The 24,612-nt window shown below is 46.7% G+C and overlaps 1 protein-coding gene across 5 annotated transcripts in view; it reads left to right on the top strand.

Moving 5' to 3' along the window:
* Positions 1-24,612, top strand: part of LOC147701363 (B-cell receptor CD22-like) — a 550,058-nt gene that overhangs the window by 421,983 nt on the left and 103,463 nt on the right. For all 5 annotated transcript variants that reach the window (XM_086930063.1, XM_086930060.1, XM_086930062.1 and 2 more), the window contains 2 exons: positions 2,500-2,596; positions 18,551-18,590. In XM_086930063.1, coding sequence (XP_086786189.1) covers positions 2,500-2,596; positions 18,551-18,590 — 137 coding nt within the window. The remainder of the gene's footprint in view (positions 1-2,499; positions 2,597-18,550; positions 18,591-24,612) is intronic.

The following is a 24,612-nucleotide window of genomic DNA, read 5'->3' as shown; positions in this document are numbered from 1 at the left end:
TAACTGCTTCACTTTGTATGCTCTGATCTTAATGTCAGAGTTCGCCAGCTGCTCCAACTAAAATAACTTCAATCTTTCTAAGAGAGTATCAGCTTCTCGGTCTTTCTCGGACTTCGAAATGGCGACTGTCTGCCCTGGAATAATTAATGGCATTGATGCTAACGACTAGCTGCCGCCTACAGACTGACTGATTCACTACCTCATGCCTTCACTAATATGGAAGCTTGTCCCTTCATGGAAAGTTACGGCCAGTAACCTGCCGCCCACCAAATTCTTGTACCTCCCTGTACCAAGGACAAGTTCTCAGCCGGCCGGCCTGATGTTATGTCTTCGGAATGGAGAAAAATACAGTCTTTCGATAAGGGCCAGCCTGAGCCGGTTCTCTCCAAGCGAACAACACCTCGTAACTAAAACATTACACTTGACCTAGAAGCATCTCAAGCTGCCGGGGCAGAAAGAAAGATGGAGTCTCTCACGTTTGAGGCCTACAAGGCCGGAAATAAGCATAACTCCATGGAAAGTATATTAACACTCTTACAAAAGGACGGATTATCATTAATACTAATGAATCTATCCCCTAACATAAGTTTATAAGCCCTAATCTAAGGAAAAGGGTACGGAATTATATCAACACGCCTTGTGAATAGGCTCTATTTTCGGTTCTACTCCCTCCATTAGAATGATAGTAGACTGAAGTCACCTCCAATCACCTTCCTTCAAGGAAGGGCCGAAAATGTCGGTCCCGACAGCACTTCAGATAAGCACAAAAGTCTTCAATGGTTGTACAGTTACAGCGCAGCCACAGAAATTCCCCAAAGGAGATGTTATCTCTTTGTGATTTGGGGTGGTTGCTTCCATAGTGGAGCAGTCTGTTTTTTTTATCAGTAGGCTTTGTGTATAATTCCACTGAGAGTTGGTTCTCTCCGTTTTTAATACAGATGTCTAAGAAATTAATCCTCCTGTTTCGCTATTGAACAGTAAATCTCAAATTGGCATCCCCTAGGTATAGCCAAGAACCAAACTCTCCTAGGTCTTCACTGGTACCGGTCCAGATGAAAATGATGTAATCAATGAACCAGGACCAGTGACTGATGTTTTCAAAAAAGGGAGCGATCTCGTTAAACACATATTCATGTTCAAATGCACTGACATAAAGGGATCCTAGACTGGGGGCACACGTGTCCCCCATGCTGGTCCCCTTCACTTGTTGAAAGAGGTCTTTTTTATAGAGAAACAAGTTGGTTTTCAAAACCATGCTAACACACTGCATGATGAAATCAATATTCCCCCCTCCAAGATCTTCTGTGTCTAATATCGATATTACCAATGTGAGTACAGAATCCTAGGCCATCCGCAGAGTAAGTGACCAAACAAGCTGGGACCAAAGGAGAAGAAGAATTGTCAGGAGATAATGTGTATATTAAAAATATATATATATTTAATTAAACATGGATAATTATTTTGTTATAAGTGCATTTGTTGTCTCAGTAAATACCCCTCTTTTGTATATAATCGTCATAACTAGCCAGGATTCATATTGTTATTATTATGTTTTTGCTTTTTAATGAATGTATTTGATGTATTGTTTTATCGTTTCATATAGTGTGACTTATTACATGAGTCTCTATATGATTTTTATCCATGTTTAATTAAATATATATATATTTTTAATATACACATTATCTCCTGACAATTCTTCTTCTCCTTTGGTCCCAGCTTGTTTGGTCACTTACTCTGCGGATGGCCTAGGATTCTGTACTCACATTGGTTTTCACCCTGCCCTAGGAATCTGTGTATTTTTGATACCCAGGGGGTCCTTGTTTTTTCTCAAATTTAATATCGATATTACTACTCTTATGGTGTCGTCTTGGGGAATGTTAATGTCTAGGGCTTCAATGTCCAGGGTCACCAGATCCTCCATCACCATAAGAAACCACCGTGCCATTCAGAAAGTTGTTGCCATATAGATTCATGAACCACCAATAGGGTACTACATCTTCTTTAACAACATGATCCCCTATACTGCTTGGATGGACCTATACTCTCTCCACCTGTTTTCAGGACCAAAGTCTCTAGCCTCCTCATGCAGTTCTATTGCCCACCCTTCACCTAATAGTGCTTTAATGTGCTTCAAATCCTACTTAAGCACTGCAAATATCTCATCCATCCTTTGGGGACTTTGTATAAATCTGTTAACATTCCTGTATTCTCCCAACGTTCTCCAGCATGTACTATCCCCTTACAGGGAGTTCTACTTTCCACTTATTCAACACTCAGAAGCCTCGCCCCACCCCATCCCGCCTTCACCAAATGTACACCTGACAACTACAGGATCCAATTTCCATTACTTGTTTTTAGCATATGGGTTTGAAGAAATCAGTCAGTTATATTATGTGCTGTGTTCATGTTGTGTAAAGCTAATTTTCGTGTTCTTCGTCCTATCTTCTCCTCCAGCGAAGAGGCTACATTTATCAAGATGTCTCTTGTCTTCATTTTCAGGGCCAACTTTACCATTCAAAAACTTTGCTACTCTTGGCGTTACAATTGCGTTGCTGCTGCTGCTTCTCCTTGCACTGTTCATCTTCTTTTGGACGAGGTAATGTGCCACATATATTGTGAATAGTAAGTGTATGGATTGTTTCACAAACCCTAACCAGGAACGTCAGCAATCTATTGTGCATGATTCCACTATTGTTGTACTCTGGGTTGCAGTACCTCACCACATTCTTTTCCCCTAAAACATGTACAATGTTCCTATTTTAATTGAGATATTTTATTTTTTTGTGATTTGACCATGAGTGCCTATAAACTGCGGATGTTGCCTAAAAATGACCTAAAAGTAAACATTTTCCCACCCTTGTGTTGTATCCAAAACATTGTACAGGGGATCAAAAGCAGCCCTCACACTCACTGTGCACTAGGCCTCGGTGTTGAAATGCAAAGTTAACATTCTATTGTGGTATGGATACTAAATCTGTCTTTTGGTGAGCCCCTGATCTCACCTGTATGTAAATGTAAATGTATTTGAGCTTATATAGCGCACAGCTACCCGCAGTGGGTTTCCCGGCGCTTGCTTAGGGAACCCGTCCTGATATTCCCCTGTGTGATAGCCCCAGCAGGGTATCCACAAGGTGAAAGTCAGGCATCCCGCCGCAAGGGGCCGTTGTGGAGATTAAGCAAGCTATTGCCCAGAGTCGCAGAGTGTGAACCCGTGAGTCGAGAAGGCACCGGAGCGAGAATTATCGAGTCCGTGGAATTTTTAGCCCAAAACCGGCCAAGGCGGGGAATTGAACCCTGGTCCAGGACCGATCTCAGCTTCCGGGTCTGCCGCCTCTAACCCCTGAGCCACACTTCTCCACATGTGCAAACGCTTAACATTGTCACTTTTGTAGGTGCTATAGTTTTACACATTGATAAACCAATAGTTTTAAAGAACCTACTTCCGTATCATCTTAGCCGGCGAAACATGTTACTAGAATGTTTATTTTTTAAAGCTGATGTATGGCTGTGGTTCAGTCATCAGTTACAAACCAGTTGACTGTCACCTTCTCCTTGGCTGAGGCCCCTGCATTGAAGCCTTTCCATCAGCGTGGAGAGGTGTGGAAGATTTGAAGTGGCCACTGACCATGGTCTGTTACATGACAATTGCTTTCCTGATCTCCAACTCTTATCCTTGTTCACAAAGACATTGCTTGCACCCAGAGCCACCTTGTTTTCTCTTATGCCTTAGTGTATTCATTCCAGGGGCATTCAAATTGCTGGAATTTAAAATGGCTGCAGCTACAGTGGCGCATTCAACCTTATATTTTAGCAACTGAACGTCAAAGGGGAATAACTCAATCAATCAATCAGTATTTGTGGAGTGCAGCTCCTCCCCCTTAAGGGTCTCAAGGCGCTGTGACTCAATTGAGTATATTTGAAGTGTCACCTAGAAGAGGTGTGTTGTACACTGATCATGAAGGTGATTTAACTGGTCAGCATCCAGTGGAGCAAAGAAGCAGATTCTTACTCGTATCCATTTGACCATTTTTGAAAATTAAGGAACAAGGGCTTTTGGGATTGATTTTGACCTGATTACTGGCAACTGTTGATAAAGTAAGAATGTGTCTAATGTTTTCTTAAGGGAATCTGCTATTGTTAATGGGTCAACATTCTAAAACACTGCTCTCTTAAGTCATAAGCCCGAGGGCTGCAGGATCTGAAAAGACTAGAGGGATGCGTATGCTGCTGAATTCCTATCTTTCTGGGGGGTAGAAAAAGGGGAATCCAGGGCATCTTTGCAAAAAGAACTACCAAAGCTAGTTGGAATTGGCAATTGCACTATTTTAAAGTAGGGCTCCCAGTTTTATAGTATTTTTTTAAACATTTTCGCCTGTAATTATACATATTTCATTTTTAGCCTTCTGATTGGTATTTATCTATATCTATTTTGTGTTTTGAGACATGCTAACTTGTGTCCGATGATAACACAACAATAATAATAATAATAATAATACTAGTATTTATAAAGCGCGAACAGCTGCCTCAACTAGGAGGCGTCCCGGCGCTGTGAGGGCTCGACAAGAAAGCTAGCTGGGAGTCTGCAACTTATAGATGCTCCGAAAACAGCCACGACTTAAGCAGTCTCCTGAAACTTGTTTCTGATTGGGCCTTTCGCAGCTCAGGAGGTAGGGAATTCCAGAGACGGGTCACGTTGGCTGAAAAGGACCGACCACCCAGTCTGGCCCTTTTGACTCGCGGCACACTCAGTAGCACCTGATCATTTGAACGAAGGGAGCGGGACTGTGTATATCTAGGCAGACAGGCTCTCAAATAATTAGGACAGGTGCCGTAGAGGGACCTATATGCCAGAGTAAGAGTTTTAAATTTTATTCTACTGGCAATCGGGAGCCAGTGTAAGGCCCGAAGATGGGGGGAAATGTGCTCTTTAAAAGGAATATGTTTGAGCAACCTGGCTGCCGCGTTTTGCACCGTCTGCAGCCTTTGAACCTAGTATTTCGGGAGGCCGCTATACAGGCCATTAGCATAGTCCAATCTCGAGGTGATGGTCGCATGGATCACGGTTTTCCGGCAAGACTCGGGCAAAAGCTTCAGGACTGGGCGGAGATTCCTCATTTTGCTCAGGCAGCAGCCTGTGACCTGATGGATCTGGGACGCAAAGGAGAGATTTTCATCCCACTTAACTCCCAGATTTTTAGCCCATTGGGAAGGGGAAGGTGGAGTACCCATCTCAGTTGGCCACCAGAGCTCAGCTGGAGGGTGACTGCCTTTACCAAAGAAGATCACTTCCGTTTTTCCCGGATTCAATTTCAGCTTATTAGTATTCATCCAGGAGGCCACATCCTGAAGGCACCCCTTAAAGTTTGCAAATGCCGCCTCTGTCACCTCAGAGTAGGGAAAAACCAACTGGGTGTCATCCGCATAAGATATTGCGGTGACTCCCCAGTTGGCAATGAGGGAGAAAAGAGGGGCAAGATAAACGTTAAACAAAAGGGGGCTAAGGGCAGATCCTTGCGGGACCCCGCATCGCAGTGGCTTACGCTTTGAGTCACAAGTGCCTAGAGTGACCCTCTGCGTTCGGTTTGACAGGTAGGACTGCATCCAACCGAGTGCCTGATCTTGTAGGCCAATGTCTGCCAAACGTTGGATCATCCTAGCATGGTCCACCGTATCAAACGCGGCCGAGAGATCCAGGAGCATCAGCAGAGCTGAGTCCCCTGAATCTAACGACCACCTCAGAGAATCAGCCACCTCAATCAACGCCGTCTCCGTGCTGAAGCCGGGTCTAAACCCGGACTGAGTCTCATGCAGGATGTTATTAGATTCAACATGAGCATTCAGCTGGCGATGAATTAATTTTTCCAGCATTTTCCCGGGAGCTGCCAGCAGAGAGATAGGACGGAGGTTAGTTAAATCCTCCGCATCCCCGTTTGGCTTCTTTTTCAGTGGAAGAAGCGTCGCATGCTTCCAACTCTCCGGAAATTCCCCAGTGTCTATGGAAATATTCCAGATATGTTGAAGCATAGGTGCAATAGCGTCCGCTAGAGGTGCCCACAGTTTAGGCGGACAAGGGTCCTCTGGGGAGCCAGACTTACACCGGGTTATCTCTTGGCTTGCCTCAACTAGCGGGATAGGTTGAAATTTCCTCAGGGAGGCTGGGGGCCGGCCCCCATTCTCTCTATCCTCCTTGGCCGTAGGTTTATGCGGGCCAAAGGAGTCATAGACCATCTGTATTTTATTGTCAAAATAGACAGAGATCTTATCACAGAGTGCTATGGATTGGGGGATATCCCTTTCGATACAGTGGGGCTTCAGAAAGGATTCAACCAGTTTAAACACTTCTTTGCTGGGGTTCTCTGCCTGTTGAATAACGGAGGCATAGTAACTCTTTTTTCCTTTCCTGATATGCTTGTGAAACAGCTTGGTGGCCTCTTTAAAATGTATTTTTGCTAGAGGGCAGTAGTTTAATCTCCATTGTCTTTCGAGCTTCTTACAGGCTCTTTTTTCCGCTCTTAAATCATCAGAGAACCATGGGGCCGTGGGAGAAGTTCTCTGCGCTGTCACCCTTTTTGCTGGTGCTACCATCTCTACCATGCTGCTAATCCAGTAGTGTAATGCCTGGGCATCCACGCTGGCATTCATGGTACGCTTGGGCGGATCATGGGACAGAATTGGGTTCATGATGGCCGGAGTAAGATTTTTCCATTGCCTCTTCATGTAAGAGTGCTTGCTTTTTCTAGATTCTACACTATCTAATACTAGTGTGAATGGTATAAGCCAATGATCTGACCATACTACTGGGAGTGCATCATCCACTACTATGCTTTCTAATGTGGAGAAGATTAAATCCAGCGTGTGTCCCGATCTATGTGTGGGACCTTTATTATGGAGCATCAGGTTTACAGCACTCAATGCTGCCATCAGGTGCTCTGCCGCTCTATTGCCATCCCTATCAATGTGGACATTAAAATCACCCACAACCAGGAAGTGCTCGTGCTTCAGCGCGTTCAGTGTGATTGCGTCTATAAGACGAGCTGTACTGCTCTCAACACAGTCCGGGGGGCGATAAACTACCATCCCAGCAATGGCTAGTTGGGGGTTTAGGAGAAGGCAAAAGTATAAGCATTCCATACCAGGGACTGCAACTGATACTGCGGACGATATGGAGAGGCAGTCTTTAAAAATTACTGCCACCCCGCCTCCGCGTCTGCCATCCTCGCGATTCGAGGTGCACATGGAAAAACCTGCCGGCACAGCTATGCTAATGGCTGACACATTCTGCTCATTTAGCCAAGTTTCAGTTAAAAATGTTGGCTAAATTACTAGGGGTATTCCTGGTATGATATATTTGAAGAATAGCTTGTAGCTTTAACAGGAAACCAGTACCATCATATCGAGACTCATGGATCCCATCTGTACTGCTGCTTAGCTGGCGGATTTTGACCCTTCAAGTAGAAATCTTACTGAAAAGGTAAATATTTGGGTCCGGTGGCTAAGCCATTACATCCCCTGGTGTCTTACCAGACAACTGTGGGGTGTTCCTCTGACCCTGCCTATAGCTCTGCTAATAATAATAGTGCCTTTCTAGACTTCCTTTTTTTTGTGGAAGCATTTTCAAAATTTCACAACTTTTGTTTCCCACACAAAGATATTTTACATTCGGTATCTTTATAATTATTCAGTTTTATTTTTTTTGTTTGCAGTAAATTGGCTTCAAATGTTGACTTATTTATTTATTAACTGTTTGTGTGTTTGTTCCTGTTCCACGTGCGTTTTGTCACAGGATGATCTTCCTCTTGGAGCTATGCATGCTTTTATTTCTAGGTGCTAAATTGTCTAACTTTGTGGGAGCACTCTTCCCCAAATAGCAACCCACCATTGCTTATTGGCGCATCAATTACAGTTCAGTTGAGAATCAGTTCACAGAAAAGAGGACATGGTTCCCCGAGTTAAGACTATCTTCCTACTGAGTGTGTATTTGGCATTGTTCAGCATTCCGTTAATCATTTGCTCTTTTTGCATTTGTCACCCCAAGTGGGGCAGGGATACCCAGATGTAAGTCCTGTTTTCTGGAATGATACCTTAAAACTGGTCCTGGGATGCTGGTTTCCGGTCCAGGGAGGACCTGCAGTGGCAGCTCTGGCTGGAGCAGTGTCAACACTGATTTGCATATGGCTGGGTCAGACTAGGGTTACTTGGTGTGCAAGAAAACGATGGATTTATGTATAATGTATATGTATAAACCATTTTATAGCGCGCTCTATTACTTGGCACAGATCTTTAACTAGGTGTCAGTGTTTGACATTGTTGAGCATACCATCCATTAATTGTTCTTTTGCATGTTGAGAAAGTGCAGCAGATGGAGGTGCACTCCATAATATTAGGATAATTGGTGAGATATCAGTATCTAAAGAGGTGGCCATGACAGGACAAAATGATCCCTTTATCCCTTTTGCTAACACAAGACTGGCAGCAGGTAGAGAAGATATGACTGGACTGTTAAAGAGAGTCTGCAGAGACTAAGAACTGGGGTCTGAGGATAGTAACATTTTCATTTATTGTGTCGCAAAAATACTCCATTTTGCTTTAAATCAATCATTCCTCTGAACCAAAATACTAAGGAAAGGTTAGGTTAGGTGTGTTCTATAAACGCTCCCAGTGAACTTGTTTTGGGGATGTGGTACTGGAAGATATAAAGAAGGCCATTCATTTATGAATGTTTATTCTTTCTTGGGGTTTAGCGATCTAAGGAAAATATATCATACTAGTTTTGAACATTTTGAAACCCCCAAAAAATGAAAGTTATACTCTAGCTTAATTAGCATTTATAGAGTAAAAATATTTGCTGATGTATTCAGTGTTAGAACCAGACATGAGAAAAGCATTATAAGGTGTGGATAACTAAAAAAAAATCTATGACATTTCTATCCAAGTGTAAATTAACATAGCATCCTTCAGTCATAGAGATAATATCTGAAAGAGACTATTAGTTATAGATTCCTTACCTCAGAATTACCCCCAGGCGTCAAACTCGATCCGTAGATTTTTTTCCTCAGCAGTACTACTGCGTGTTGGTAGGTGGCATTGGTTGACTCCACGTTCGTCGTCGTGATCGCCGGGATGACATAGTGATAGCCACTTAGATGCTGCCCCTGCGTGCTGATTTCAGATCCAGAGAGAGGGGTACCTTTAGTCATTTTTGGACTTTTGTTGACCTCTTTTTAGAGTCGTTTGACTCCTGGTGCACGTAGGGATGTTCCATCATCAGACCGGCTTCAAGCCTTGTGACTCTTTTCACAAGTTGATGTCAGTCACAGACCTGCACCTCGTGTGCCTTCGTTGCCTGGAGCGCAACCACGACCCGAAGTCGTGATCCTACTGTCGGGCCATGAACCTGAAGTCTTTGCGGGTGTGGTCCCGAAAGCTTCTGGATGCCTGGCAGTCAGCTCTGCGCTGCTCGAGGTCCTGATTGAGAGGGCAGAGGCGGGACCGGTCAAGTCAAGTCAAGTCAGAGAATTTATATAGCGCACTACCTACCCAGAGGGTCTCAAGGCGCTTAGAAAGGGGAGGAGGATTACTTGTCAAATATCCTTGTTTTAAGTTGCTTTCTGAATGCTAGGTGGTTCTGGGTGAGGCGAAGGTACGCGGGGAGTGAGTTCCATGTTTTAGCAGCCAGGTAAGAGAAGGATCTGCCACCCATGGTGGTCTTGTTGATGCGAGGTACAGTGGCGAGGGCTTGGCTGGAAGAACGTAGTTGGCGGGAGGGGGTGTAGAAGGACAGTCGTGAGTTGAGGCATTCTGGTCCGATGTCGTAGAGTGATTTGTGTGCGTGGGTTAGCAGTCGGAAAGTGATTCTCTTATTGACGGGTAGCCAGTGGAGGTCTTTCAGGTGACCAGTGATGTGTTCGTTTCGCGGGATGTCTAATATGATCCTGGCTGAGGCGTTTTGGATTCGTTGGAGTTTCTTCTGGAGTTTAGCGGTAGTACCTGCGTAGAGGGTGTTTCCGTAGTCCAGTCGGCTCGTGACTAGAGCATGGGTGACTGTTTTCCTTGTTTCGGTGGGGATCCAGCGAAATGTTTTCCTGAGCATGCGAAGAATGTTGAAGCAGGATGAGGATACGGCACTGACTTGTCTGTTCATTGAAAGTGAAGAATCCAGGATCACGCCTAGGTTCCGTGCGTGGTCTGTCGGGATGGGTGCTTTTCCAAGGGCTTCCGGCCACCAAGAGTCGTCCCATGCAGAGGGGGATGTACCTAATATGAGGACTTCTGTTTTGTCTGAGTTCAGTTTCAAACGGCTTTGTTTCATCCATTCGGCAACTTCTTTCATTCCTTCGTGTAGGTTAGTTTTGGCGGTGCTGGGGTCATTGGTGAGAGAAAGGATTAGTTGAGTGTCATCCGCGTAAGAGATGATGTTGAGGTTGTGTTGGCGGGCGATGGCCGCGAGGGGGCTCATGTATACGTTGAAGAGGGTGGGCCTGAGTGAGGATCCTTGTGGTACACCACAGATGACTTCAGTGGCCTCGGACTTGAATGGTGGGAGGCGGACTCTCTGGGTTCTTCCGGTGAGGAACGAGGTGATCCATTCAAGTGCTTTTCCTTGTATTCCGATGTTATTGAGGCGTTGTAACAGGGTGCTGTGGCAGACTGTGTCGAATGCTGCAGAGAGGTCGAGGAGGATGAGGGCGACTGTGTCTCCATTGTCCAGTAGAGTTTGAATGTCGTCTGTTGCTGCGATGAGGGCGGTCTCAGTGCTGTGTTTTGCTCGGAAGCCAGATTGTGAGGAGTCGAGGGATTTGTTGGCTTCGAGGAAAGCGGCGAGCTGGTTGTTGACGGCTTTCTCGATGACTTTGGCCGGGAAGGGAAGGAGCGAAATGGGGCGGTAATTTTTGAGTTCGGTGGGGTCCGCTGTGGGTTTTTTCAGAAGGGCGGTGAGTTCAGCGTGTTTCCAGTCTTCCGGGAAGGTGGCGGAGTTGAAGGAGCAGTTGATGACGTCTCGGAGGTGCGGTGCTATGACGGAGTCTGCTTTGTTGAAGATGTGGTGAGGACATGGATCTGTGGGGGATCCTGAGTGGATGGAGTTCATCAGGCGGATGGTGTCCTCAGTGGAGATTGGGTTCCAGTCGTTAAGGGTGTTCACGGGGGGAGAGTGTTCAGCAGAAGGTTGGGTGGGTTGGTCTCCGGGTTGGTTGTCGAAGCTGTTGTGGATGTCTGCAATCTTGTTGTGGAAAAATGAGGCTAGGGAGTCGCAGAGGGCTTGGGAGGGGGTGATGTCGTTGGAGTTGGCCGAGGGGTTGGAAAATTCCTTGACGATGTTGAAAAGTTCCTTGCTGTTGTGGGCGTTGTTGTCAAGTCGATCCTTGAATGCTGTTTTCTTGGCCTTATGGATTAGTTGGTGGTGAGTGCGGGTGGCGTTTTTGAAGGCGTCCTTGGTGCTAGAGGTTGGGTCTTTTTTCCAGGCCTTTTCAAGGGAGCGGCAGAGTTTCTTGGACTTCTTAAGATCATCGTTGAACCAGGAGGCCTTCTTGTTGCCAGGTTTGCTTTGACGTTTTTTCAGTGGTGCTAAGGTGTCGGCGGTGTTGGATAACCATAGGGTGAGGTTAGCGGCGGCTTGGTTTGGGTTGGAAGAGTGGGCTGGGGTGTTTAGAAGGAGCGATGCGGAGATCTGGTCGGTGGTGATTTTGTTCCAGTTTCTTTGCAGAGTTGGTTGGAGGTGGTTGGTGGGTTTTGGCTTGTTGTAGGTGAAGTGAACGCAGCTGTGGTTAGTCCAGAGGAGGTCCGTAGTGTGGCTGAAGGAGACCTGATTGCTGGAGGTGAAGATGGGGTCGAGTGTGTGACCTGCGATGTGGGTGGGGGAAGTGACTAGTTGTTTAAGTCCGAGGTTGGCGAGGTTGTCCAAGAGGGTGGAGGTGTTGCGGTCGTTGATCTTTTCAAGGTGAAAGTTGAGGTCTCCCAGAAGGATGTAGTCTTTGGAGGGGAGCGCGTGTGGAGTGACGAAGTCCGTGATGTCTTCACTGAATTTTGCGCGGGGTCCTGGTGGTCTGTAGAGGAGGGTGCCTCTGAGTGTGGTCTTGGGGTCGATGTGTATTTGGAAGTGAAGGTGTTCGGAGTTGGCGAGGTTGGCGTCAGAGCTGGTTGAGATGCGGATAGATTTCTTATGTACGATAGCGATTCCTCCTCCTGTGTGGCCGGTAGGGTCCTTGCGTGTGATCTTATAGTCTTCAGGGATGGCAACGGTGATGTCTGGGGCGGAGGAAGCGTTCATCCATGTTTCTGTTAGGAAGGCGACGTCTGGAGAGATGGTGTCTAGAAGATTCCATAGGTCAATGGCGTGTCTATGGACCGAGCGGGTGTTGAGAAGGATGCATTGTAGGTGGTTGGGGTCGTGAATCTGTGGTGTGGTCGTATCGGAGATGCAGTTGGTGCCGCTGAATTTGCAGGAGTAGCAGGAGAAGGGTCCATGGGTGTGTCCAGGAGCGGCTTGGACGCAGTTGGGGGCGCGACCGGGGTTAAGGGCTAGGAGGGAGGCGGCATCGTAGGTAAAGCGGGAGGGCTGGGCAGTGCGGGGGGCAGGGGGACTGGCGCTGGGCGCGGTCCAGGCGCGGACGGGCGTAGACGGGCTTACCTTTGGCGCACCTTCGGCGCGGGTTGGGCGCGGTCGCTGCGCGTAAACGCTGCGCGCGGGAACTCCTGTCATATATGGGTGGTGGGGGGGGAGGGGCGAGGGCGTCTCAGCTGGGAGGCGGGGCGGGCTAAAGATCAGCACAACAACAACACAGGCAAAATGGAGGCGGAGGGGGGAGCCCAGCGGAAATGCGCAAATGCTGAAAAAGCGGCGCTTTTAAAATACACAAATGCAAAATGTTCAGAGCGGCAGCCAGGCACACAGCAGGCAGCAATAATGAGGCAAATAAGCAGATAAGCAGCCAAGCAACGATACCGACTGATGCAGGAAGACACTGGGGAGTGACCACTCAGCCCAAGGGACAGGAGCGACCACCATCACTCCTCATCGAAGTCTTCGGGTAAGTCGAAGCACAAGGAAAAGGTGAAGAAGCACAATCGCTCTTTGCCTTCTCCCCAGCCGTTGACCGACGCAACGCGGAAGGTTGATGTCCTTCGGCTCTGCCTGCTGAGCCTAATAGGACGGCTCCGAGCTTCCTTCCCTTCCTGGGAGTCGGAGCATCCCCTGCTCAGCTTTGTGCATTTTATGAAGCCCTCCACTCCATCTTTGTGCAGCCCGAATCGGCCGGCGTGCCTTCGGGCCCCACATACTCAGCTTGGGGCTCTTGGCCTTTGATGCCAGCGGCTTCGGCCTCGGCGCCGCAGGGCCCTGAGGGATCCAGGCCTGGATACAGATTGATGCTGGTCGACCTCAAGGTACCTTCCTTGGCACCCATACCTCTGATGACACCTCCCCCACTTCGGACACCGGTTGTGTCCCTGGCTGGCATTGACCCCGGCCTCCCCCTCAACTTGTACAAGGAGCCGGACCGATTTCTACCAGTACTTTTGTACCACTGTTAAACCCTGACGCTCCCTATCACCCTGAGTGGCAGCCAGAGGAGGGTGAGCAGGATTGGGAGGGGTCTGTTGACCCTCTGGCAGACCAGCTTGAAGAGCTGAACTGGAGAGAGTAGTTGGGAGAGGCCAGTGGTCTGGATACTTCCCCAGACCTTGACATGCCTTCTCCCCCTATTGTGGCCAAGGAGGAGGGAGCCTCCTATGCTATGGTGTTGTGTAGCGCAGCTGAGGCCATGGGTCTTGAGCTTCCTACGGCGGCAGTCACGACTAATCTCCTGACTGAGGTGCTTCAGCCGGTAGCGGCCTCTTGAAAGCCCCTGCTGCCATTCAATGAGGCCCTCGCAGACATCCTTCTGAGCACTTGGTCCAAACCCTGTGGATCGGATGATTGCCCGATGCCACCGCCCAGGCAACACACTTTTCCTCTGCTAACACCCTACCCCGAGAGCTTGGTGGTCAAGGGCTCAACATCCAAAGGCGCGTTCCCAAGAAGCTGGACCATCTTGGGACAAAGATGTTTTCTTCCGCCATCTTATGACTGTGGTCGGTGAACAGCAGATGTCTCTTGGGCTGTTACACCCACTCTGTGTGGGACACAGTTGCATAAGTACTGCCACAGTGCCCGGAGCTAGCCCAGGCCACACTCTTCATGCGGTAACAGAGGGTAGAGATGCAGCAAAGTGCGCCATCCGATGTGGTCTGAACACTACTGACTCGCTGGGTAGAACGATTTCTAAGTCAGACCTGAGGCGCTTTGCCTGTCTGAGATCCACTGGCTTTTCTGGGGATGTCCAATCAACTCTTTTGGAAATGCCCTTTGATGGCCATTGCCTGTTTGGCGACAAGGCGGACAGTGCGCTCGAGAGCATCAAGGATTCTAGTGCTATGGTCGGATCCTTGGGCCTCGCTGTCACCTCTGTCCTGTGCAGCCTGCCTTTCACTCCTTTTGTGGCTATGAAAGGGGTGCCCCACCACGTCCCACCCAGGGTCACAGGCCGGTACAAACTTCCCAGCCTCTGCGCGGCCGGGAACGTGGGACCCAACACAGTGGGTCTAGGGGGCCAGCAGGCGGGGCAGTCCACCAGTGCCCCCTCTGCAGCAGCCCTCTAAGCCTCCCTACACCATCCTTTCAGAGCCAAAAGTTGCCAGTGGGCGGCAGGATCCGCCATCACCTCCCCCACTGGCACAACATCACGTTGGACAGGTGGGTTTTGCAGATAGTCCAAAGGAGAAACTCCCTCTCATTCAAGACTACCCCTCCCTCCATGCCACCATCACTCCATCGCATGTTGGAGGATCAGTTGGACCTTCTCCATCAGAAAGTTACAGCTCTCTTGGCCAAGGGAGCTATTGAGCGAGTCCCTTTCCCAGAAGTAGGTCATGGTTGCTACTCCCAGTACTTCCTGGTACCCAAGAAGGACAAAGGCCTGCATCCTATCTAGGATCTCAGAGAGGTCAACCGCTTCCTCCAGAAGGAAAAGTCCAAAATGTTAACCTTGGCCCAGGTCTGGCCTGCCCTCGACCCTGGAGACTGGGTGGTAGCGTCGGACTTGCAGGAAACTTATTTTCACATCCCAGACTTGCCTGCCCACCAGCGTTACCTACGGTTCATGGTAGCCATAACCATTTTTAGTTTACCATGCTCCCCTTAGGCCTTACCATCACCCCTTGGGTGTTCATGAAAGTGATGGCGGTGGTCGCAGCTCATCTGTGCAGATAAGGGGTTCCAGTCTTTCATTATCTAGACGACTGGATGTTTAAGGTGGGCTCGCCCCAGGCTGTCATATCACACCTCCAGACTACGATGGACCTCCTGCATTCGCTGGGGTTCACTATCAACGTGCCAAAGTCGCATCTGATTCCCTCTCAGAAGCTCCTGTTCATCAGAGCAGTTCTGGATACAGTGCAGTTTTTGGCTTATCCTCCCGAGCAGTGAGTCCAGGATATTCGGGCTTTGATACCGATGTTTCAGCCTCTACCCTGGGTTTCCCGTGAGATTGACCTTGAGGCTGCTGGGCCTCATGGCCTGCATCCTGCTGGTGGACCATATCAGGTGGCATATGCAGGCTATGCAGTGGGACCTGAAGTTCCAGTAGGCGCAGTATTAGGGGCATCTTTCTGATGTCATCCAGATCTCAAAGGGCACTGCACACCAATTGCAGTGGTGGCTAACAAATCAGGATTAGGTCAACAGCAGATCCCTCTCCCTTCCCCAACCAGACTGCACAGTGGTGACAGAGGCGTCACTTTTGGAATTGGGCGGCCACATAGGAAAGGCGGAGATCAGAGTCCTCTGGTCTCCTCTGGAATCCGCGCTCCACATAAACCTTCTGGAACTCCGGGCGATTTGTCTTGCGCTGAAAGCATTCCTTCCTTTTGTCAAAGGTAGAGTAGTGCAGGGTCTCACGAACAAGACCACTGCCTTGTGGTACTGCAACAAACAGGGCCTGGTGGGTTGGTGGGCCCTATCTCAAGAGGCTCTTTGCCTCTGGACATGGCTGGAACATCAGGGCATATCCCTGGGTCTTGAACACCTGGCAGGTTCTTTGAACGCCAGGGCAAACAAACTCAGCTGCCGGTTCATGGCATCTCCACTCAGAGGTGGCGCAATGCATCTTTGAGCAGTGGGGAGAGCCTTGGCTAGATCTGTAACCATGGAAGAGAACGTGCAATGTCAGCCTTTCTGCGAGTTGGAATTTCCAAGGCGGCACTCACTCAGTGACATTTTTGGTCACAAGTGGAATTGTAGACTTCTTTATGCCTTTTCACCTAAACCACTTCCGCAAAGAGTGCTGAAAATCAAGCACGGCCCGGCCCAAGTCATTCTTGTGGCTCTCAGTTGGGCAAGAAGAGTCTGGTATCCCGAGCTCTTGAACTTGGCCATCAATCCTCCTATCAAACTGCCTCTTCGGGAGGATCTTCTATCGCTGCAACAGGTGACTGTCCTCCACCCAAACCTGTCCGGCCTCCACCACGTTGCGTGGAGATGGAGCAGCAACAGTTTACAGCTTTTGACCTTCCTCCCGAAGTCTGTAATGTCATCTTGGCAGCTAGGTGTACCTCCACTAAAATGGTGTACGCCTGTAGATGGAACAAATTTGTGGCATGGTGCACAACAAAGGCTGCGGATCCCCTTTCTGCTCCTCTTTCAGAGGTTCTCCTCTTCTTTCTTTGGCCCAGCAGGGCTCTGCTCTGGGCAACCTTAAAGGCTATCTTTCAGCTGTTTTGCCCGTTCTTCGCCTTCCTGATCAGCCTTCTTTTTTCAAGTCCCCTATTGTAAATGGATTTCTTAAGGGCATTACTCACCTCTGTCCTCCTATTCCTTTCATAATGCCCCAGTGGGACTTGAATCTGGTCTTAACTTACCTTATGTGTGCTCCTTTTGAGCCACTATATAATTGTCCTCTCAGACTCATGACAGTAAAGACTGCTTTACTGGTTTCCATCACCTCTGCTCGAACCTCCTTTCCTTGGTGTTCATCCGGATAAGGTTGTCCTTCTAACTAGACCTTCTTTTATCCCAAAGTGGTTACCTCTTTCCACATAGGATAGACCATCACTTTGCCCACCTTCTTCCTGCCCTCACCTTTCCAAGGAGGAAGAGAGACTCCACTGTCTGGATCCAAAATGTGCATTATCCTTTTATTTGGATTGCACAAAACAATTCCGGGTGGACGATCAAGTCTTTGTTGGCTATGTGGGCATCAAGAAAGGTCAGGCTGTGCAAAAACGGACAATCTCCCGATGGGTCATCCTTTGCATTAAGATCTGCCACTCCTTGGTGAAAAAGGAGCCTCCGGTAGGACTGCATGTGCATTCCACCAGGGCAACAGCAGGCACTACTGCTGTGGGATGTGGAGTCCCCCTCAGTGACATCTGCCAGGCAGCCAAGTGTGCATCACTGCACACGTTCACTAAGCATTACTGTCTGGATAGTCAAGTCCGGAGAGACGTTTTTTGGGACGTTCAGTTCTCCAGTACTTTCTGGTGTGAACTTGGTTTGCATACCCACCTCCGGGGTTGGTATTGCTGGGGTATCTATTCTAAGGTAAGGAATCTATAACAAATAGTCTCTTTCAGATGAACAAGTTACTTACCTTCGGTAACGATATATCTGTAAGGGACATATATTAGTTATACATTCCTTACTGCTCCACTCATTCTCCCCGTTCGGCGAACAGACTTCTAGAGTAAGGGACACCCTTTCAGGGCCCTTGTTTTGTGCACCAGTGGTCAGTGTCTTACAGGGCTCTGCGCTTTTGGAGTTGAATGTTGTGGAAAGAACTGATATCAGCTCCCGGGGGCGGCTTCTAAGTAGATCCACAAAGTCATCTCGGCGATCACGAAGCCGACTGCAAACACTGAGTTGACCGATGCCACCTACCAACGTGCTGAGGATTTTTATTTCCCGGATCCTGTCTGGCACCTGGGACTAATTCTATTTTAATTTTATGTAATTTTGCATAATTGCTCCAAAATATCTCATAATTATGCAAAATGCAATTACACAGATTTCACATAGGCCTAGTATATTCATAGTACTCATAGTATTAGAAAGAGGAAAGTAGAGCTAATGACACAAAACGTACCTTCTACATTAGGTGCACATTTTATGTATTTACTGTGTGTGAAGGAAAAGTGAGGCAGTGGGATAAAATATAATTCTGTAAATTTACATTTTATTTAATTTGAAAAAAAGAGAAATTCATTTTTTGGCAAACTGTGGAAAGGACTAATTACTTTATGGCGGTAGCCCACACATGTGATGGAATCGGAATAGGAGAAGCTTAATTGTTCTCTATACTGTGGACTAGAAATGTTTCCAATATCTTACCTCTTGTTGATTTGTAATATTGAATATTCCCAAATCCAGTTTTTAACAGTACCTTGTGTGATAACACTCTAGATAGTAGAAAAGCAATTAAATCTATCCTAAGAAGGAGCTGTATGTCAAAGTTTATGATCTTCTGATTCCTTTTTCTCTCTGAATGATATATCAATGATTTTTCTTCTTTTTCACTTGCAGACGGAATAAGGAAGAAAAAACTGATCAAAGCCATTCCATTGTGAGTATTTTCCCCACCAATAATAATCATTAAAAGCTTCTCTCTAGCATTGCAGTTCCTCAATATAGTAAAATCCTGTGATGCCTCACTTCATGTTCTGCAAAGTTGTACTGTGTTGTGTGTCCAATGAAAATATTTGTATTATACGTGTAAATGATCAATTTAGCAGATACATAAAACAAACGATTTTTTGTAATTAAAATAGAAACGGTATTAAGTTAGTATAATTGTGTTAGTTACTGCACTGAAGGTACCTCTCTGCATTTCTCTACTAGTCCCAATTTATGTTTGTAATGGAACCTCCAAAGATAATGGTAGTGTACTCATTTGTCCCACTTCCTTCACCCTGTTAAACTCTCTCGGCTCCCTCTTCATCCTTTGGACTTCAATGAGGTGGGCATTATCACATGTTTACTAATTGTATTTGAAATGATAATTTTATACTGATAAATTTCTCTTTTTAATCCGACAAACCCACAACAGCATTCTGTTATCTGTGTGTGTCTATTATTCAGGTTATGATTTCCTTATGAAGATATTGTGGTAGCATTGAGGGAAATGTGGTCTTTTGCACACACCATCACTCTTACAGTTCTTCCTCCGCATACCTCAATAGTATCTTTTTTGATGCTACAGTTTCTTTACTCTAAGTATTTTTATACTGTTCATCTGACATTTAAGGGGCGCCATGGAAGAAGTAACTGCAGTGAAAATAAAGTGCCTTGAAATCAAATGAAGATATTACAGTTTTGAGAGACACCCTCACAGCTTTCAAAAACCTATTCTGATCTCAAGACATGCTTTTTACTAATCCATAGTGGTTTTATTTCAGTTGTAACATGAGCCAACTCAAAGAATCCAACTCTTTATGGGATCATTGGAATCCAACATTGAAATATAAAAACAACTAATCTACTCCCTTTCAAGAAAGCTGTCCTCATTTATTAATTCCCTCCTGGGTCAAGTTGTAGAAATCAAGGCTGACCAAATTACTTGACCATCTCATAACCTTACTTGAATCACTTCTAACGTCTCTCAGTACTGCCTTTCACTTTTCACCTATAATTGACAAAGTGGCCGAGTGTATACTTGAAGACCTTTCACCATGCAGTTTTTTAATAACACCTTTACCTAACCTCTGGCCTACATATATGTTAATACCTTGACAAATTTAGTTTCTCAACCCATTATTTAACTCTTCTCAGAGGTGTTATCAATTTAATCTTGTATTTGTCAATACACAAGTCTATCATTTTTATAAACCTTGTCTTCATCTTTCAGAACTGGCCAACTTTCACCAGACTGAATGGCTTTGGCCTTCCAGTCTGGGTATCAGTCAAAAGACAGGAACTTTGTTAATACTCTTATGAAATACTCTGTATGAGGACAGTCTGAGTCTTTATGATGCTAACTCTAACTGCCAATTAACAATACCTCCATACAACAAGAATTTGTGTCTAAACCATTACGGGAGGCAGAAAGTTGTAAGATTAGTTGTTGTTAGTGATGTTATCAATGATGTAGTTCAACATGTCTTCAATCATCATCGCAGTGAATAGCAGTGATACACGTTTTAGGTAGTTCAGTCAACTTTAACTGGTGAATTTCATTTTTATTTATATATAAAACATATATAATACATTTTCTTTGACTAGTTCTTGATAAAATGTAGGAATTAAATTGTAAGAAATATAAAAATTAACGACACTATCGGAGGGACTGGGACCATGTAGGTAGAATTTGAGTTGTAGTTGTGAATTAATAGAAGTAGTAACATTCTTATTTGATTAACAATTTTGTGGGTCCTTTGCAGCCAATGTGAAATACTGGTGTTCCATTCTTGGTTCATCTTGAACAATCAGCAAGGCAGTTTTGGGAAGAAGAGTACTGGCTGTAGACCAAAGCAAGACCTTAGCAGTGAGATTCATCCTATTGGCTCTGAAGTTTTAGGTTTCACAAAACATCCCTTAGATTGTCTTGGCTTTGCTGACATCATTATCTCTTATTATGAACTAGTTTTTATTGACTCACTCAAACCACTTTTGGGGAAATAAGGTTGAATAGACCATCTGGCCACACATAGAATCCATTGCACAGAAATTATGAACAACGATACGGGCTCACGTAACAAACATTTGTTAGGCCTCCGGATCCGTGTGGCCGGTCAGGCAACCCAGCAATCATATCATCGTCTGATACATTTCAATCTTTGACTTCCGGATGGGCTAATAGATAGGAACGGAGCGGCTGCCAAATATTTTTTGGGCGGGAGGCCGGTGGGATTAGGGATGCATTCGCATCATTGGTTGTATCACAGTTCAACACATCTCTGAGCCATGACCCAGCCTGCTGTGCCTCCATTCCACCCCAGGACAGGGACACTTGTCTTTTAGCCAGTACTAACGCAATCGCGATGAAGCATCTTATCCCCTTGTTCAGCAGGAGTACCAACCCCAGGAGTGCCAACAACAGTGTGTTTGGGAGTGTAACCTCAACCATTTGTTCAAGATGCCCAAACAACACTTCCCAGTAGGCCAGCACCGAAGGGCAAATCCAGGGCAAATCCAAATCCATGCCAAATGAATGAAGTCGGCATGCGCCATTGCACAGCAGCCTGTCTTCGTACGATCCATCTTTGCAACACAGGGGTGACAATGATTCTGTGTAGGTATTTGCAGTGCAGGAGTTTGTTTATTATTATTGAACACTAAGTGCATCTGTTCATAACAGTAGGCCCACATCTTCTCGGTCATGGGCTGTGCCAGAACCCTCTCCGCCACCCATCATTGGTTGGAGTGCCTGCGTCTGTGGATACAGTCAAGAAACTAAATGCGCACCATTGGGCACTGTAATATTTGTTGATAGTGGGGGGAAATCTGTAGGCTCCTCTGTCTCAGGGCGCAGCACAGTGACCAAAGCCACTCTCGTTCTATGTACAAGGAAGCGAACCAATGTGTTAAAGTCCCTGTCTGTTGTCAAGTCTGCCAGTGTACGTAGCTGACCGTCTCTGAACATGCAACCTAGGTTGCGTACTTGACAGCGGGTCGGGCTCTCTGCATCAGTGTTGCTGTCATGGGTGCTAGCCAGGGATTACTGAGAATCAGTAAATGTGGGGAATACAATCGCTCAGCCCCCAGATATCTGCGCAAGGGCTCCCACAACACCCGGTGGTTTGTAAGGTATGTATCTCAGTCAATTTTCTCCTCAGCCCGTTTGGAAGGATGGTGGATAGTGGGTAGGGACGGGCCTGCAAGTGCTCAGGTCTCAGGCATGCGTAAGGATATACGAGAAGTAGGCATAATGGGCCTGCGCAACTATATAATTCAGGTAGTAGTCAGGTACCCCGAACCCCCCCCTTTCAAAGGTTTGAGTAAGAGTTTTCCAACCCACCCACACCTGCCCCCCCGGCCAGCCCAGTCAGGTCAGCATCCCTCCAAGGGTTTTCAAAAAGGAGACTGTAAGTAGGATAGGTATATTTAAAAACACGTATAGAAACCTGGGCAGCATGACCATTTTAATGATCGTAATGTGCCCTGCTATCGACAAGGGAAGCGTGATCCAGTAATCTATTTGTCCAGATATCTGGACAAATAGATCGCTGGATCACGATGCTCTTGTCGATAGCAAGGCGCATCACAATCATTAAAATGGTTGTGCCAAAGTGCTTTCAGGCCTCTCCCCCTCCCCGTATACCCGGGTGCGAACGTACATCCCCAGGTAAGCTGTCTCTATCTGCGCCAGCTCTTGGAATACCCCCAATAGTTTAACGTGGTGGTGCAGTGGGGAAGGGTCCACACCGGCCAGTGTCTGGGCTTCCAAATCTCGCAATTCCATCTCAGTAGCTTTGAGGTCGCGACAAATCGTACAGAGTACCCCTGCCTGTTAATCAATGCAGATTTCCCTGATATATACTTTAAATGCCTCCCATAGGCTGGCATAGTGAGGCACTGTGCCAGTGTTTATCTGAAAATACTAGACGATCGCATACTGTATTTCACTCCTGAAAAGAGCATCCAGAAGCGCCTCAGCAGGAAAGCGGCCACACGTTGAGGGGCGCACATCAACGGGCAGGGTCAGAACCAACAGCACCGGTGAGTGTTATGATTACGTGTGGAGAACCGGGCCTTATGGGCCAGCGGGGCAGGGCACGCCTAAATCCCCGGATTCACCTGCCTTGTAACTAACAGAGACACGAGACACTCTGTTGAGCATGGAAGCCAGGTTTATTAGCTGCAGCTAAGCACAGTTATCCTAGAAGTTACACTCGAGGTGGGTTCTAAGGAGACTGCCACTTCAATCCGTGGTGTACAATCTTTTATAGTAAACACATTTACAATATCCCACTCCCTACACATACAAAACGAACCAATGAGAAAAGTTGGAAAACAAGCTATCAGGTGTCTCAAAATACGCCCCTTTCTCGGACCCCGTGTGCTACCCCTCCCGACAAATTAATCTGTGATGGTGTTCACAATCCCCTCTCATAGGTGGCAGGACATGCTTATGTGTCTCAAAGGATAGTTGTGTAATAGGAGCATACAAGGAGAGAATAGCGAAGGCCAGTCGGATAAGATAGTATAAGGGAAGAATAGGAGAGGGCAAATAGTCGGCCGAGACAGGGATCAATCGAACCAGACATAGATTAGCGAACTCAGACAGACCCTGACATCTGGTTTCATGAACGACAATGGAGTTACTTTTGAACTGAAAGGACACGTAGCAGCTGGAAAAAGCAAAAGCACATCGTTCGCCGTGCTGCCTGAGTGAGGGCAACACAAAATGGCGACAGGAAACAAAATGGCGGGTAATTACGGGACGAAATCTGAAATCGCAGAACCTCACGTGCTTGGCAGGTGAGCCACCTCCTCTATGTTGAGGAGCAAATCAGGGGTAACATAGCATCGGTCTATTCGGGACCAACTACCGTGCGGTGCCAAGTAAAATTAATATCCCTGCAGCCTTGAATCGGTGACGCCAGACATCCTCCAGAAGGTGTGCATGTATTAGTGTCCGAAGCTCTCTAGCTGAGCATGGTTTGTGGTGTGTCCCATGCCTGTGGTATCCGACCTGGGTTGCAGTATAAGGTTGCAGTCCTCCACCAAATATTACAGTTGATTGGAATGCTTGTAATGTGAGTTAAGATGTCAGTAAAAAAAACTCAGGCATCTACATTGTGGGCATATACATTAATAAATACCAAGCAATGTGCACCAATAGCTCCCGCCACCATTAAATAGCAACCATCCGGGTCCCCAATCACAGTATGCGCCATGAAAGGAAAGAATTTGCAGAATAATATACTGACTCCCCGGGAGCGAGTACTACACCCAGCAAAGAAACTGTTGTCCCCCAGCTAGAAGCAAACCAGTTGTCTGGTTTTTGAGGCATAGTGTGTCTCCTGTAGCATTGCCACCTGTATCTTTTGCCTAGTTAGATATGCAAGCAGCTGCTCTCCCTTGCCTGGAATCGACAGTCCACTAACGTTCCAGGACATACAGCGCAGCTCAAGTCCTCCAATTCACCCAACCTGCTAACACTACAACAGGCGAGACATTATGCGATTTACTAAAGTATTACAGTCATGCTTGGGTAGCCGTTGGATATATGTTCCCATGTCCTGAAAACAAAAAACAGATCAATAATATTCAGCAGGTGAATCCCAGCACATTGTAACTAGGTAGAAGAGAGAAAATGATAAAAAAAATAACCCCACACTAATGTAGGTAATAGGAGTTCTCCTAGGGGGACGGCAACACCCCAAGCTTACCACGATCTGTGATGATATCTGTTACATCATTAGTTCATAGCTGCATAAGTAAAAGAACAATATTGTAAGCGTGTCCTTGGTGGTACAGAGAAAAAGGGTATTTCAGGCCATTATCCGATATCTTAGATGCTGCAGAGTTTGTGCCAAAGTCAACTTGTCTCTGACAAGCACAAGAGTGCAGCGCCCCTGACTCCATGTCCTAAGCCCATGCTGGCCTTACTTTCCAGGAGAGTCGGCCCTGTTCAATTTATAGCA

The sequence above is a fragment of the Lissotriton vulgaris genome, chromosome 7, assembly GCF_964263255.1.
Source record: "Lissotriton vulgaris chromosome 7, aLisVul1.2, whole genome shotgun sequence".
NCBI classification, from domain to species: Eukaryota; Metazoa; Chordata; class Amphibia; order Caudata; family Salamandridae; genus Lissotriton; species Lissotriton vulgaris.
The sequence above is the reverse complement of the archived record's forward strand: the minus strand, read 5'-3'. Positions and strand labels throughout refer to the sequence as shown.